This window comes from Nanorana parkeri, unplaced genomic scaffold, assembly GCF_000935625.1.
Source record: "Nanorana parkeri isolate BGI_ZX_2015 unplaced genomic scaffold, ASM93562v1 scaffold948, whole genome shotgun sequence".
In the NCBI taxonomy this organism is placed as follows: Eukaryota; Metazoa; Chordata; class Amphibia; order Anura; family Dicroglossidae; genus Nanorana; species Nanorana parkeri.
The window spans coordinates 662,181-678,704 of record NW_017307216.1 but is presented as its reverse complement, the minus strand read 5'-3'; the positions used below and the strand labels follow the sequence as shown (position 1 = coordinate 678,704).

General features: G+C 44.1%; 1 protein-coding gene across 1 annotated transcript in view; it reads right to left on the bottom strand.

Moving 5' to 3' along the window:
* The window catches only part of SMARCE1 (SWI/SNF related, matrix associated, actin dependent regulator of chromatin, subfamily e, member 1), a 22,056-nt gene extending 6,872 nt beyond the window's left edge, over positions 1-15,184 (bottom strand). Inside the window, exons 1-5 of the mRNA XM_018566423.1 lie at positions 15,110-15,184; positions 12,562-12,666; positions 8,491-8,571; positions 8,183-8,314; positions 1,629-1,800 (exon numbers count right to left, since the gene is read on the bottom strand). Coding sequence (XP_018421925.1) covers positions 1,629-1,800; positions 8,183-8,314; positions 8,491-8,571; positions 12,562-12,666; positions 15,110-15,184 — 565 coding nt within the window. The remainder of the gene's footprint in view (positions 1-1,628; positions 1,801-8,182; positions 8,315-8,490; positions 8,572-12,561; positions 12,667-15,109) is intronic.
* Between the last annotated feature and the right edge of the window lie 1,340 nt (positions 15,185-16,524).

Genomic DNA, 16,524 nt, shown 5'->3' with positions numbered 1-16,524 from the left:
TCCCCTGGCTACCTTTCCTTGCTCTCTCCCCTGGCTACCTTTCCTTGCTCTCTCCCCTGGCTACCTTTCCTTGCTCTCTCCCCTGGCTACCTTTCCTTGCTCTCTCCCCTGGCTACCTTTCCTTGCTCTTTCCCCTGGCTACCTTTCCTTGCTCTCTCCCATCTTCCCTGGGGGCCTTGTAGGTCCCTAGAGATCTCTCTCCCACTCGCAGACTGTCGTCTCTGCTGCTGCTTTTACATGGCTTGTGTATTCAGGGTTCTCGTTGTCCCCAACGGGTTCCGTCCTGGCATCCAAAGTCCTTTTCCCTGCTGGCAGGCTTCACTCTACCTGGACAGCAGCTCTCTTCCCTGCAGACTCAGGCCCTCCCCAGGTTTCCTCTGCCCAGGCTCCTCTTCTATGTTTCCTGGGTTCTGTGCCCTGCCGCCCAACTAGCTCTGTCCTCCCGCGGTGCTAGTGCGGCTGCATGTGTCAGAAGCTGCAGACGCACCACCCTGTCTGCAGCGTGCGATACATTCGGTCGAGAGGAAACTCTACTCGCTGTTAATAAAATTCCCATGATAAGCTGGCCATACACTATGTAATTTCATCTGGTTCTTCATGAACCAGTCGGAATAAGCACAGTGGTTGCTGCTGGCACTCTTCCGACCGGCATCCATTGATCAGAAAAAAAACGAAGGAGCTGGATGGAAAATCCGAACAGTGATGGCAGTGTAGGTGACAACCATTTTTTCATCAAGACAAGAAGCCTCTGTACTGGGCTGCTTCCTGTTCTTTCATAAAGTGAGCAGATAGTAAATATTTAAAAGTCCCCATTTATAAATGAACAGGAAATTATGTACAGCATTTCCTGTTTATTCATAACTGGGGCCATTGTGATTACTACCATTGAACGATAGTCCACTCTACATCCTGACTGCTCCGTCACCTCCTGCCCATTACCGGAGCCGAGCTCTCCTCTCCACTCCATATTCTATAACAGCTCTTCTCCCCGCCTCCCGACAGCTTCTCTTCTCCCCTCTGGGCACTGCCAGCTGGATCGGCTCTGTGTTCCCTCCGATCACCACTGCCTCTGCCAACACAGGCGAAGGAGAGCAACGGGGATAGAAGGGGACATAGACCAAAGCTTGCAGCTGGCACCCAGCTAGGAGGAAAGAAGCTGGAGATGCACCGCATTTTTAGCCTTTTTTTTTATACGATCAGCATTTTGCTCACATTACCATTATCAGAGGCCAAAATTTCGGCGCATCCCTACTATAATATATTGTTGCCTGTAACCACTTTATCTGTACCTGGTAATCCTGCAAATAACAGTTCCTGTCCCTGGGTAGCTATAGTCAATCCTCCACTGTATCTATGAAGGGAGACATAGTTATAACCCAGTCAGGACTACAAATACCTGCCTTTGTTCATCTCCATTACACGGGGGATGGGAAGATAAGCAGTTTACAGAACAAAGATAACATTCTTTTGGCTTCCAGTTCAGCTTAGCCTGCATTTCTGGCAAGGTCAACCAGTATTTTCTGTATTTGCTGAAATGTTTTAGTCATCCAAAGACTGGTAAGCGGCAATAAATTAAATTTTTGTTGGGTTTTGTCACCCTTCAAGGCCCAAAGTTATATTTAACTCACCATCAGGATCCTCTGCTGGCTGAATACTCATATAAGGTTCTCCTTTGTCTATGCGGGACTGACGTTGGCGACTTTCTTCCTCTAGGGCAGCTTCGGCTCTGCTTTTGGCATTGATGTAAGCGAGATAAGCAGGCGAGTTGTGGTAGGTTTTCATTGATTCATTGTACTCGATCTGAAGGAAATCACACAAAGACCCACAATTATTAATTATTTTAAACAATAGGTATGAACCTGACCGTGATTTCACCTAGATGATGATCATGTAAAAGCTACTCCTGTATTTGTTCTTTTTCACCGTTATTTTATTGGGGTGTTTGTGCATGACACTGTGTTCACATTATAAAATATAAGCACTTTCACGCTACATTCTAGGCGACATCTACTGCTTGGTTAGAATAAAAATCTATCTCGAGATACGTTTACACAGACATGGTGTCCGAATGGCGAATATATATAATATTTTTTGGTTTGTTTTCTTATAGATGCACCGAAATTTCGGCCAAAAATGGGACTGTGGGCAAAATTACCATAGCGGACAAAAATTATCTGCATTCCTAGCTTCTCTCATCCCCGATGGGCAACAGTCTGTGTCCCCTCTGATGCCTGCTGCTCTTCCCTGCCTGTGTAGGGGACACAGACTGGCGTCCACCGGGGAGGAGAGAAGCTTTCAGGATGCCTTGCGGGAGGAACGCTGTCCAGCTGTTACAGGAGGCCGAGCTCTCCTCCCACAAGGCCCCGCTCAGCCTCCTATGACAGGCGAGTCAGGATGCCGAGCGAGGCAGTGTGGGAGGAGAAAGCTGTCAGCTATCACAGGAGGTCAAGCTCGGCCTCCTCTGACAGGCGAGTCAAGATGGAGAGCAGAGTACAAGCGCTCAGGGCTGATCACGGAGTGTTGATAAGCATACTATGTCCTCAGTTAAATACAGGGTCTCCAGTTATGAATAGAAAGTGTTCTACATCACTTCCTGTTCATTCATGATTGTGGACATAGTAACTGATACTATCTTCACAGTTTATGAAAAGACAGGAGTACTCAGTATAGAAGAATCCTGTTCATTTATAACAGGGGCTGCAGAAAGGAGGACTCAATCTCTTTTTCTATTTTAAAACGGAAATATATATCTCTATCCATCTGTGTGTGTACACACACACACACACACACACACACACACACACACACACTAGGGCCTGTATCAGCCTTTGAACTTGTGCTGATGGCATCAGTTCAGACGTGTCTGGGAAGACTCAGAATTCATTGACAGGTGCAGTTGACTTTCTATCTTAAAATGTATCTGTAATAAATATGTAGTTGAAGTATAACAGATGCAACTACATGTGCTTGCATGTGCCCAGATTTGCAGAGCGCCTAGTCCCAAAACACAGGGCACTCCGTGAGTCGGAGCTCTCGCCTCCCCCTCCTGTAGTGTATATTGAAGCAGATTATTGAGACCGGTTCTTGCATTAGTGAAGATGAATGTGAATGAGGGGCGAGAGCCAACTTCAGCATTGCTGACTTACATTTGTAGAGCAACCAACTTGTGCTTTGGAGTTCCAAAGGAGCTATGGAAGTTGCATCAAGGTACGTGCAGAAACCCGCTTTCTGCTGTCCGTATCACAACTCTACAAGTCGGCTTTAACCCTTACTAGACCTCTACAGACTGGCCACTTTTTCACATTTAAATACACAGCCGCCAAATTAAAAGGCAGCATTGTAGCTTTTTAGCACTCTTGTCTTGAAGCCCCTGGTTGATACTGATCAGAGCCTCTGCGTTGAGTTTATATGTTCTTGTTTAAGGTTGTATAGTTCATTTGAGTTCACAGGACATAGGTTCATAGGACATTAGAGTATGGGGCTTTGGGTGCCAAAAATTGGTAATTTAATGCTAAGAACCCGTCCGCTACCTTCTACTGTGCTGACCCTAGGCTTCAAGATTTCCTGAATCAGCGACCCAGTACAAGTATGAAGAAAACTACAGACCAGTGCACTGTAGTATTCAAGCAAGAGGATCAGCATAACAAGGAGACAACTAGTATTTTCTACAGAGGATGACAGCAATGAAGCCTCCACAGTTCTCTGCTGGCAGGTTTACCTTAAAATTTGAAGTCATAAACCCAACACCCTGACCCTTAACCTAGCTAACCCCAAAAACGTAACTATAAGTCAACTATGCTGTTGATTTAACTTTTATGCCATAAGTAATCGTGTTCAAAAAGTCCCATGCTGAGAAGTAACACCACCAACATTGTGGCAATTTAAAATTGAAGATCTATCTTTCTGGCTGCTTCAAGTTTCTGGCTTCCCATGATCCAAATATGTATCAGTAGATTGACTTTTGACCAACCTAGCCCTACGGTGAGTGTAATACAGATATTACCGTGTTTCCCCGAGAATAAGACACGGTCTTATATATTTTTTTTCCCACAAAAAAAAAAACAAACACACTAGGTCTTATTTTCGGGGGATGTCTTATTTATTTTTTTTCACCATTGAACATCCCCTCCACATACTTTTTTCTACCATAATTTAAATTAGATACAATATGCTGTGGAGGCTGAGGCACACAGGTGTCACACAGAGCAGATATATGGAATGTACTGTATCACACAGTACCTGAAGGCTGCAGCTGTCCTGGAGCTCTCCTCTCTGATGCCGTCCAGGGAGCCACCTCGTCGAACGGACCAGTCAGAAGTTCCCTAACCTCCCCTGACCTCACTCCGACACCACTGGCAGTGCCGCTGCCTGCTGGGAAATGTAGTTTTCAGCGGTAGCTTTCTATGTACCGAACTAGGTCTTATTTTCGGGGTAGGTCTTATATTACAGAAATCTCTGAAGATAGCGCTAGGTCTTACTTTCGGGGTAGGTCTTATTTTCGGGGAAACACGGTAGATTGCAAGTTTCTTGGGAAGAGGGACATAACAAAAAAGGCACTGTGGTTAAGGTTGTTTGTCCTTTTTTTCATCCTCTCGGGTTGAGGTTGATCCAGCCCTAATGTCTGACCAAGAAAAGCAGACCATTGAGACGCATGCCCATTCCTTTATGCATCATTTCATCATTTGGAACCAACGCTAACTTCTACTCACCTGTCACGTTTTTGGCACAATCCTATTATAGTGCTTGCACTTTTTCCTCCACAGTAAATGAGAATACCGTCCAACAAGTTGGAAAAGGTCTGTATCCGATTGTTGACAGCACTCAACTTTAACACCAGGAAGCCACCTCACGGCCAATCCATCTGACCATTTCGGCAGATGCTCAAATCAAGCGAGGTAGGAAGTACAGTTTATGACCATACTGCCGGCAGATGGAAGCTTATTTATTAAGTCATGTGATCCTGTGTAAGGGAGCAATCTAATCTTTTAATTAGTGCCATACAAGTCATGGCTATCACTCCATAATGGCACTTTTGGGTGGGCACCTAAGGATGAACCACCAGTAGACTCCGTATAGATCTTAGACTCCAACAGTTGGCTCATCCACAAGACTGTAAAACTGCTGTCGGGGCACAAAAGGTCTCATTCTTGCATTTCTCAGCATTACTGAAAATCCATCTGTACTGGACTATGAGGCTTTGTAATGGATGTGACAGTTGGGCAGAACTGGGAATTCTGGTGGAGGTCTCACCAACGAAAAGCATTTGATGCCAGCATGAGATTCTACTTGCCAGCACACACCACAAAGAATTATAGGTTTTCAGAGCAGTTGGCCACTAGACACTTTCTTATGAGCACTAGCATACTGTATAGAGTGCCAGCACTGGTCAATGTTTCACTGATGGTATGAGAATATTCTAACCACAAAAGCCTCCATTTAGGAAACATGCAGAGCTGTCCAAAATGGATAAATCACAGATGACTGATGGCTTTAGAACATGGGAGCAAGGTATACACCGCTCTATTTTCTTCGCTCAACCGGCAGGTTGAACGAAGAAAATATAACAGACTCCTCCAGGAACGCTTACGAGTGTGGATGGCGGAATCCCCGCTGCAAGACTACAATGCAAGATTGTCTGCAAGCTCCGTTCGGCCAACAATTTTCCAACCTGCTCCTTTGATCAGATGATCGACTGATGCCGGGTGGAAGGGTGCCAACAGGGGCACCCACTGTATGAAGCTTGGCCAGTCCATCAAAGACTGGACGAAATTCGCAGTGTGCAGCCTACATGAGAAGATTTTATAACAAAAACTTGCACAGTAAGTACATTTGCCATTTCTAGTTCCTGCGGAACGAAATGTCAATGTCTGTACAGAAACAGCTCATGTGCCACTATAAACTGAAAAAAGAACAACCAGAGATATGGAATGCACCACGGCAACAAAACACAAGCTTCATGCATGAACATTACATAATGCACAGATGTCCCTTGGAAAGCAAAATAAATCTAGAATACAGTTTATAGAGGAAGTCGCTCGCAACATTCACATAATGTCTTACATTATAGAGTGGATTATGCAGTGTACAGAAAACAGAGCGGTAACATGTTTGGTCTATAGGTGCCCATATGGATAGTACGTTTATAAAGAGGGATTAAAGATCAGGAAAACGATTTTCCCTTTGCATTAAATCACTTTACCCTACCAGACTTAATCCAAACCAGTGGTAAGCAAATTCCAGCCTTCCAGCTGTGGCAAATCTACAGATCCCATCATGCATCTGTCTCTGGGAGTCATACATGTGGCTTGCAGTCTTAAAATGCTTCATAAGATTTGTAATTGTACCACAGCTGGAGGGCCAGAGTTTGCCAATCCCTCATCTAAACCATAGGATAACCATTTGCTGGTGGATTTTGCCAAAGAGATCCGTTGTCTGCCTCGGTAGTAAAATTCAGTCTTCTACCAAGGTCAGCCTGTCAGTGTGAAGGGTTACATCATGAGTGAGACCTTAGATTTGGGATATAGTCTACCAAAAGGGACTTCACTGGGTGTGGCATGGTATCATTGGGGAAGTGGCCAGAGCCAGGCAGACCGAACGTGGAAGCAAGCAGGTATAATACAGACAGACAACACCCTAAGATTGCCTATAGTCTTACACAGATGACTCAAAACCCAGGTTTAGAACAAAGGCATGCAACCTTTTTATTTTTTTAAACTCTGTGTCCTACAATCCAATCGGAGAGTTGCATTGATAAAATATATCCAACATAATTCTACTGGGAACCATCTATTTGCCCAAGTAGAAACAAATCTAATGAAAACTCTGCTGCACTGCACGTCTAGCATATTCAACTCGGGAGGACGCTAGTTTGTGTCCTCCTGTTACCCTAAGGAGAACTATGGGGAAAAGCCCTAACCCCATAGTTCTCCTTTAAGCATTTACCAGTGAATGAAGGGTCTTTATAAATCTATACAACCCTTATTTTAATGTAGTGGAGCAAAAATGGATCATATTTGGAGACCACTAGGGCACTCTAGCTGCTGAGGGTCAATGAAATCTGCACATCTGAGCTGTTCACAATGGAAGCAGCCTGTGCAAACTGCAACCAACGACATCTTCAGATATGTATATATTGCATCACCTTATGAACATTACAGCACCATGATTGCCCCTCTTGCAGGTAAATGACAGGTTTGGAGAATACATATTTCATACATTTTATGTTACATAGCCCATTTACAAAACCACATGCAATACAGTGGCAATATAACCAGCACAGCTCAAAGAACACGTGAAATCAATGTACTAACACAGGCCCAACTGGAATACAATGCAAGTCAGGTAATACTGCTATACAGATTCCACAATGAGGGTTGGTTTCAGTACATAGATGACTATGTAGTACTGAGTAAAGTGATGAATATTTTAATTATAAGAAATCAAATCAATGATGAGCATTTTAATTAAAATATGCTTTATAGACACTAACGTGCCTCTGGTCTAAACGCAAGGCAACCAACCTGTATTATTAAAGGCATCAATGAAGTATGGATCCATAATAGAAGGATGTAGCATATCTAATGTTAACGCTTCAACATACACGAGAATACCCAATGACACATTGGACTATTCCTTAGCAATTTTACAAATTAAAACAAATATTTGACTTTGTTTCTATTAAGCAGCAATCCTCCAAGCTAGCATCAGGCAACCATAGTGGGGAAATCCCTGAGGCATCTTAAAGGACACTATCCCTGTATGAAGGTGATCCTATTTCAATAAGCAGCAGTGCGGACAGTATAAGGACTAGGACTCTTAACTATTCCAAAATGAGCTGAGTCTGTAAACTCAATATTGAGCCCAACGCTCCAGAGAGTAGAACAATTACTATAGGAAGGACCAAATATTCCACATATTCATTGTATCAATTAATATTAACATTGCTATTAAGGTAAAATAGGGGCAGAGGTTTCTTTCCATGAACAATGGAGATGAATCTGCTAAATGGGGATCATGGACCTAATCCTGAGGTTTTCCAGCCTGGGACCTAGTGAACAGCAGTATCAACCCTTACACTCTACAGAAAACAGCAGCTCAAGCCTACAGAGTGGCACCTGAGGCTCTACTGGGACATTTTAGAAGGATTTGATTGTTCTCTTATCTAAATACTAATTCCTCGTACCTTTTCAGCTTCATATTCGTTCAAGTACTCTTGCTTCTCCTCATCGGTTAGGTCACGCCACATCCCACCAATGATCTTGCCAATCTCCCACAACTTAAGGTCAGGGTTGGAAGCCTTCACTTGGTCCCAGACCTATTCAGAGACATTAAGGGTGGCGGAGAGGGTTTTTGTTTTAAACTACTAAAATGTCTGCAGGTTTCGGCGATGTACAATCTTTATTCTAGATTTATTCTACAGATATACAGGGGTGATCGGGAATCTATTAAGGTGGAGACAGACAGCAGCACCTCCCACAGCCCATCGCTTACCTTTCGGCTGTACCTCATGTATGGCATCAGTGGCTTATCCGGGGGCTTTGGTGGTTTTGGGATGGTAATCCCAGATGAGGCCTAAAAGGAAAAGCAGACATGAAAGTTAAACTTCGATAGCAGCATATAGAGACGTTCTCTAACAAACTGCATGCTCGTTACTAAGGGTCATATCTTCATGTAATTTATGTATCTCAACTGACAGACCTCAGTATGGCTTTCCATCACTCCATGCAGGGTCTACCTTATATATGCCTCCAATCAGTAACAGCAAAATATTCACTGGCCAATTAAGCCACCTGACACTTTTTTAGATCTGCAACAGATTTAGAAATTCAAAGTCGTGATAAACCCCAACAGGCCCAGTCTGGATGGGGGTTTGTCTGCTATACTCAAAGGAGGGGGACCCTTTTTAATACTCTTCCAATCAGGCTATTCAAAAAGCAGATATTTTTCTGCTTTGAGCACAATTGCCAATCCATACACTAGCTAAATCATATGTTAACTAAACCCATAGCTATTTAATTCTTCCATTTATCTGCACATGGATGAGACCTGCAATACTGCTAGGAAAAAAAGGGACAAAAGTATTAGCACCTCTAACAAATGCCTTCACATTGCCTGTTCCTTCGAAGAATCCGGGATCAGCAGGTTCAGTTGGTACACAAGTCAAAAAAGACATTTGTGTACCAACTTCATTAGGGAGGTATGTGAAGAGAACCTCCTGGCAAATATGGAAAGAATACATTTGGAAATAAAGGACCCACCTATGTTTGCAATCCTGAAGTACATCTTTGTATTGCCACTAAGATCATATAGCGTAGTTTCCATGACAGGTGACAGAGTACAATGAATAGTAACGATTTGTTCTGTGTTGGTAAAGGCATGAAAGGAACAGTACTATACTATATATAAAGCATCAGTACAAATTAATATGGAAGTTAGGAGCCAGTTTGTCCAGTCCGGCAACCAGAAGGATTTTTTTTTTTTTTTAGGAACCAGCTCTATTGACAACAACTGGAGAAAACCTCCAAAGTTAGGCGCCAGCTGTAACTATTAAGGCTCCTCAGATTTGTCCAGCCTTGATTTAAATGGCAACACCAAGGCCAAACAAATGTCCGTGCCATGTAAATCAGTGGTTCTCAACCTGTGTAACCTCAGGACCCACATTTGTCCTTGGTCTTTAAGTCGTGACCCAAGTCGCACTGCAATGGCACAAATGGCATTGCGGTACCGTGCATTCTGGTGCGGGCGGGAGGTGCGTTTAGGGTGCCATTCAAATGAATGGCAACGCAACTTCTGCACCAGAACGTGTAGTAGGTGCGATTGCATTGTACAGTGCATTAATGGCACAGAACTGTTCGATTAACGCACTGTACTAGTGTGAATGGGCCCTCAAAAATATTGACAGACACAATCTCACACATATACTGTACACGCGCCCACAAATAATTTTTAATTGTAAGATCCACCCAGTCTCCCTACCTTACGAAAACTGGAGTGGATCCTCAGCCTGGGGTCCAGTGTTGGCTCCTGTGATGTGATGGAGCTCCATCCATGCGCGCATTGCTTGTACAGCTCCCTTGCGCACCCTGTAGAGGTGCCAGGAACCAGAATGTGACCTCACTCTGGTCCAGGCACCACTACAGGACATGCGAGGGAGCTGTAAGCATTGCATGTATGGATGGATGGAGCTCCCTAGCGGCCACAACTACAGCCCACCTCAAGCTGACACTCGGCAACATATTTCGAATGGCTGCTTGGCGCGAGAACCGACAGCGCTGCGCTAGGAGGCAACTGAGAAGCTTCTAACCTAGAAAAGTGGAAGGCATGTGGCGACCCACTGAACAAGATGAACAACAATGACACCCAATAACGGGTGGAAGAAGAGAAGGAAGAATTTAGTAGTCAGTCCAAATCTAGAAACATATGGCTTTCTGGCATTTTCCTAATCCAACCAGTACACATGGAGTTAATAGCAAAGTCAATAAACATTGCAAATATCCCAAATCACAAGAAGCCCTGTGGATGTTAGTGGCAACACAAAGTTCTTTTGGCAACACATTTGCATCATAAGTACCTAAATTAAAAATATCTATACTAGAAGGTCTTTGTGCTGTATTGATCATCAAAAAAAATAACTTTAGCTGTCAACTGCCAAAAGTTTAATATGGCTTGCCCATTTGCAGAAAGAGAATAAAGAAGCTAAAACAGAAGACAAGCATATGTGTAAAAAAAAGAGCTACTAGTAACACTCAAACATATCAGCAAGTTTCCCAATTTATCAAAACTGAACCTATTAATAGGGATATATAGGGATGGGGATGTAGGCACTCTCACAGTTAGAGCACTGCTATTTTTCAATAGATATTCCAGACAGTTACATTGTTCAGGGTACTGCACAATTAATATTTTTTTAACTGTTTCCTGCAATATAAGAATTTTGTTGGATCATTTGTACTTTTACTTTCTGTTGAAAAACTTGCAGCAAAGGCTTTAAACTTTATGTGCGCAAAGTAGAAACCTGCCCATGTATTTTAACGTACTTGCCTTTACTCAATGATTGCTAGCTTACAGCCCTCGTCAATACTGTGCCATGCATTGGACCTTTAGTTAGTGTACAGCAAAGGTGTTTTCCTTCCCATTCTACTCCTCCCAGTAATTAACCCCAGAGCACAGTAAGCCCCTAGTGCCCAAACCTGCGCCCCTTTGGTACTTACTGTGTGACCGTTGGGGTCATGTAATCAGTAGTTTGTTTTGATACTTAAGAGAACTATGGGGTAAGTGTTTTTCCCCATAGTTCTCCTAAGGGACACGGGAGGACACAAACTAGCGTCCTCCCGTCACCCAAAGCTCAGTATACCGTGAGCATTGAGACCGCCACAGCTGGGACGGATCCGGACATTACCGTCGGGATCCACCCAGCTGCATGAGTGACAGCTGGCTCTGCCTATCTACAGGCAGAGTCAGCTGTACCCACCCCCTTGCCCTGTCAGCTCTGCCAGTAAGCGCTGGAGGATTGGAGCAGTGAGTGGGGGGATCCCTGCAGGGAGCCGTGAGTGACAGTCACAGCTCTCTGCAGGGACAGGATCGAGAAGTGAGTGAGCGACGGTATGCGATTGCTCACTTCCCAATCTATTGAGCCGACGTGTAACAGTTTCATTGACACACGTCGGCTCCAACTATGAGGTTGAGTGAAAATCACTCACATCATAGTTCTCCTTTAACCCAGTGAAGGGAAAGTATTAATTAGACCGCCTTCTAGTAGTTAAATGGTATGGTGCATCTCTTTCACACCATATTACATTTTCTCTGCTGTCCCTTTTCTATTTTTATTGTTTTCCTCTAATCTTTTAGAATGGATATTGCTGGGAGGAATATCAGATGTGAATCAAGTCACTTTTAAGGACTGTATGGGGCTCAAATGAGAAAGCGTTGACTTGTTAAGACACCCTAATGGCAGTAAACTCTAGCAGTCTCATGTAACATGTCTCTTGTCTATGACTGTCTCCTGAAGCATGTCACCAGTCTCCAAAAACTCTTACACCATGTTTACAGACATTGATCATCCCCTGCAGTATGTCAGCATACTGAATCTGTAGCAATACATTCACTGAGAATTGTGTACGGCCCTTTGGTGATGTCAGGGCCACAAGCAAGTTGACCAACACTGTCTGAAGCTAAATGTGTGCTACGTTTTAGGTCTCGCCAGAGTATGGGAACTTTATCATTACATTTGTGAATACTAGTAGCTCTTTTTTGCATGAAGTAGCTTGTATTTTAGTCTTAAGCGTATCAGCATAAGCACAGTTCAACCAGCCAACGTTACATAGCCACCTGTAGGGACAACGATGGGACATGGTGATTTGCAATATCCGCAGTCCTGTTTATTTAGTAACCAAAATAAAAAGTCAGCACCATGTCTCATACCGCAATTAGCCAGGCAATGCCTTTGCGCAGATTGCCTGGTTAGTCCCTGCTTTGCAAAGAGGCCGGTTTCAGGTTAAAGCACAATTCCCAGTTCCATCTGTGCAGTAACGCCTCAGGTCACACATCATGACAATCTCCTACCGTTACCCTGCTGTTGCTGCCTGGGTTCCCTCCCAGCCTGTAGTTGTTGTAGGCAAGATGGCTGTATGGATTGTATCCCACAAACCCTGGTGTGCTGGGCAATTGCTGATGGAAACAAATGAGACAAAAACACGAATGAGAAATGATTTCAAACAAAAGGAAATAAAATATTTAAAAAAGCAAAAAAATAAAATCACAAAAATGAAAATGGTGCATATGGCATGTTTAAGAAGCTGTGGAAATTCGTCTATTAGAAGCTGAGCACAGAGACGTTTGGTTGGAGGGGGGACCGCTATTGCAGTATACATATCTTCAATGTAAGATTGTCATGACCATTTTAGATTTGAAATCTATATGGCCGAATCGTTCACGAGTTGGCAAAGTGGGAACACATATACAGTGGTACCTCGGTTCATGAACGCTTCTGTTTGTAAACAGGAAGTTCAGCAAAATGTTGCTTCCGTTCGCAAACTCTGCATCGGGTGACGAACACAACCGCAGCCATCTTCCCTGCTCAGACACGTGGTCGTGGCTTCCTCTAGTCGAGATCGTGGTCTGATCACAGTTTGATTCAGTTCACGAGCAGAATCGTGGCACAAATTAAGTTCCTGGACCGAGGTACCGCTGTACTGTGTTTCCAACATCTCCATATTGTGCAGTGCTGGGCATCTAAATGCATGCTATCTCCACCAGGGATGGACAAATAAAGGCAGAATCACAAGTCAAAAAGCCAGAAGGCACTTTAAGAGGAGGAGCCGGGGGAACAGAAATGGTTCCAAACCTAATGCAACCTACAATCATTTAGGGACACAGAGTGGCCGACCCCCTGCGTTGATTTTCTAGATCTGATGCACACACATTTTCAAACCAGCAGAATAACTATGTTTATATTCCACTGACAATGCAGTTTACCAAGCGTTCACCGTAGTTAGGGGATATCAAGTATTCCAAGTATAGAAGCTAAACAGCAAAATCTGGCATTCCTGTATCCGCAGGTGTAATGACCGCCGCGAATATCATTTGGTAGCAGGGGTGTGGACATTATTTTTAAAACTACATTCCAAGGACTAAAGCGAGGGCCCAATCTACTTGCCCCTCATGACAATCTACTTGTCAGGATACACAAAATAATTTTAACCAAAACCGCATTTAACTGTGCTAAGAAGCGCTTCTCATTGCTCAGCGAGGTCAGGTGACCGCGCTTACCAATGAGTGCTCACTATTTGCAAGCGAAATTCAAAATCCATAGTGCAAGGCTGCGCTTGATGGCAGTACGGGGTATGGGCGAAGGGGAAGGGCCGTTCGCCAAAAGGCAAGTAAAGCAAGGAGGGCAGTGGGGGCCAGATTTCAGCGGGGAAATTCTATTGTCCCAAAATTTGTTGGAAAAGTGAACCTACCCTTTAATGTGTATTGTGCGTGTTAGAGAGCGCTGCTGCCCCACTGCCAGCCAGTGGAATGAGTGCACACAATGCCCATTCACATGCAGATGATGGGGCAGCAGGGTTGGTTTTAATTTTTTACGTTATCACTTAACTTTTTGTTTCTATCACGCAGGGGCTTAAAAGCCCCTATGTGATAGCATTGGGAGGTGACAGGTTTTCTTTATGGAAGTCATTTGCCATGGTCCCGGGTCCCCCAAAAACCATGGTGTGTGTGTGTGTGTGTGTAAGAAGGCTGCTACAAGGGATCTGGGTAGCTGTACCGCCACCCAGATCACTTCTACAAACGGGCAGTGGCTCTCCAATTTACATTTGGCCCTGCTTGTGCACAGCACGGCTAAATTAAGAGGGAAAAGAAAGACCACCTGGCCGACACCCAGGCACCTGGCGATAGGACTTGCGCACCACTGCGTAGTAAGAAAAATCATATGCAACCATTGAGTTCTATGGCATCTGTAAACCTGTATAGGTTGAAGATTTATACAACCACGTGAAGGCCTGTAGTGTTTGGCTCATGTCATAGCCTACCAATCAGGCTTAATCAATCTTTAACATGTATTAATCCTAAAACCATGGTAGAAGAATTGGCAGCATCAAATTACAAAATGAGAAACAGAAAGCAAAAGCTTAAACGATTTGAAAGTATCCAAAAGCCGGGGCTGTTGTACATGCAGTTCATCACATTGCACACAAGCACCACAAACACGCAGAATGACGGCACGCATCTGACAGACACACAACATGTAATTATATGAAAAGCAAGCATGGAGATTTGTTTCATATACAAAGCTGATAATTTCGGGAAGTGGGGGGGGCTGCCCATTAGGAGAATATCTAATTTTAAGTCACATTCAGATGTGTTTAAAATTAGTGCACATCCATTATCTGGGTTTAGGAATTGACTACTGCTGGAGACGTTTTGGGTATGGCCGTTTCCGACAAATAAACATCCAATAATAATCCTACTAAAGCAAATAAAGTGATTTATTGTTCGAAAACAGGCAACCATTTCAGAACCCATGTCAGGAGGAAAACATGACACGCGACAACCTCTCCTAATTACATAAAACATTTCAAGGCTTGGTTCATGATTTATAGAATATACTTACTGCTGCTGGTGCCGGGGTAGGAGGCGGAGCATATGACGGCCGCTCTGTTAATGAAACATGATAAATAACGGACATTATTTATCAAAATGGCAAATAAAACATGTAAAATGATAAACTTCCATTTAGAGAGTACAATGCAAATCTCAACACCGCATAATAGTGAAGAAATGGGAACACCTGCTAGAGAAGAAGTGCAATATGGAAGCAAAGGGAGGGACCAGTTATAGCCCTGATTGAGGGGGGAAAAGAAACCTCAGGTAGACCTTCCATGTACACAATACATACAGATATATATATACATATATACACACACACACACACCGCGAGCAGGCAACCTCGGCGCGCCAGTTGTTGCGGAACTATAATTCCCATGAGGCGTTGCAAAAATTACAGCCACATTCATGACCCCCAAAGGCATGATGGGACTTCAGGTTTTATCCCAGCTGGAGTGCTCAGGTTGCTGACTCCCTGATGCACACGATCCACAATGCTCACCCTGCTCCATAAGTGAAGTTTGTAAAAGCAATACCTAGACTTTAATCGGTTGTGAAGAGTCTAAACCAGGGGTCTTAAACCTCCGGCCCTCCAGCTGTGGTGAAACTACAAATCCCATGATGCATCTCTCTTCAGGAGTCATGTCTGTGGCTGTGAGAATCTTGCAATGTCTCATGGGATTTGTAGTTCCACCACAGCTGGAGGGCCGGAGGTTTGAGACCCCTGGTCTAAACCCACGTCTCAATGCTGTACTGATTAACTTTCCTCTCTAACCCCCCCCCACCACCTCCCCCCTCCTCTCCTTTCTTTCCCAGTGGAGATTTTCCCCCTATTTGAGTTCACAGGTTTACAAACGGGAGGGACATTGGGATGAAAAGATATGGGGGGGGGGTTCTTGTTTACTCTCTTTTGCCTCATTCACACGGGAAACGGTTGGCATGTACAGATCCGTGCTGGGTGCACGGCCGTATCGGGCATCTCCCGGGAAGGACAGGTGCTTGTGATCCTGCATGTGCATGTCAATGCATGTGATCCTGTCTGCGTCCGAGCTGGGACACCCGCACCCGTACGGACCTGCACTTGCAGTGAGCGTAGGGCGGCGTACTCCCATAGAGAAGGACAGGGGCTGCGTACTAATCACATTTAGCACCTGCCCTTCCCGGGAGCTGCCTGATACAGCCGTTCATGCAGCACGGAGCTGTACATGCCACCCTTTTTCTCGTGTAAATGAGGGCTTAATTTATGTAAATGTTGCTGCCTCAAAGGATCTGCTTGTTTGTGTTGCATTGTTATTGTAAAACAAAATAATAATAAACAGTTTGGAAGAAAAGAAGAAAAAAAAAAAAGAGCCACATTATTTTGAAATAAGGAGCTGCTGAATCTACTAAATAATCAATTGATCTACTTATTGTCAGCTTGAT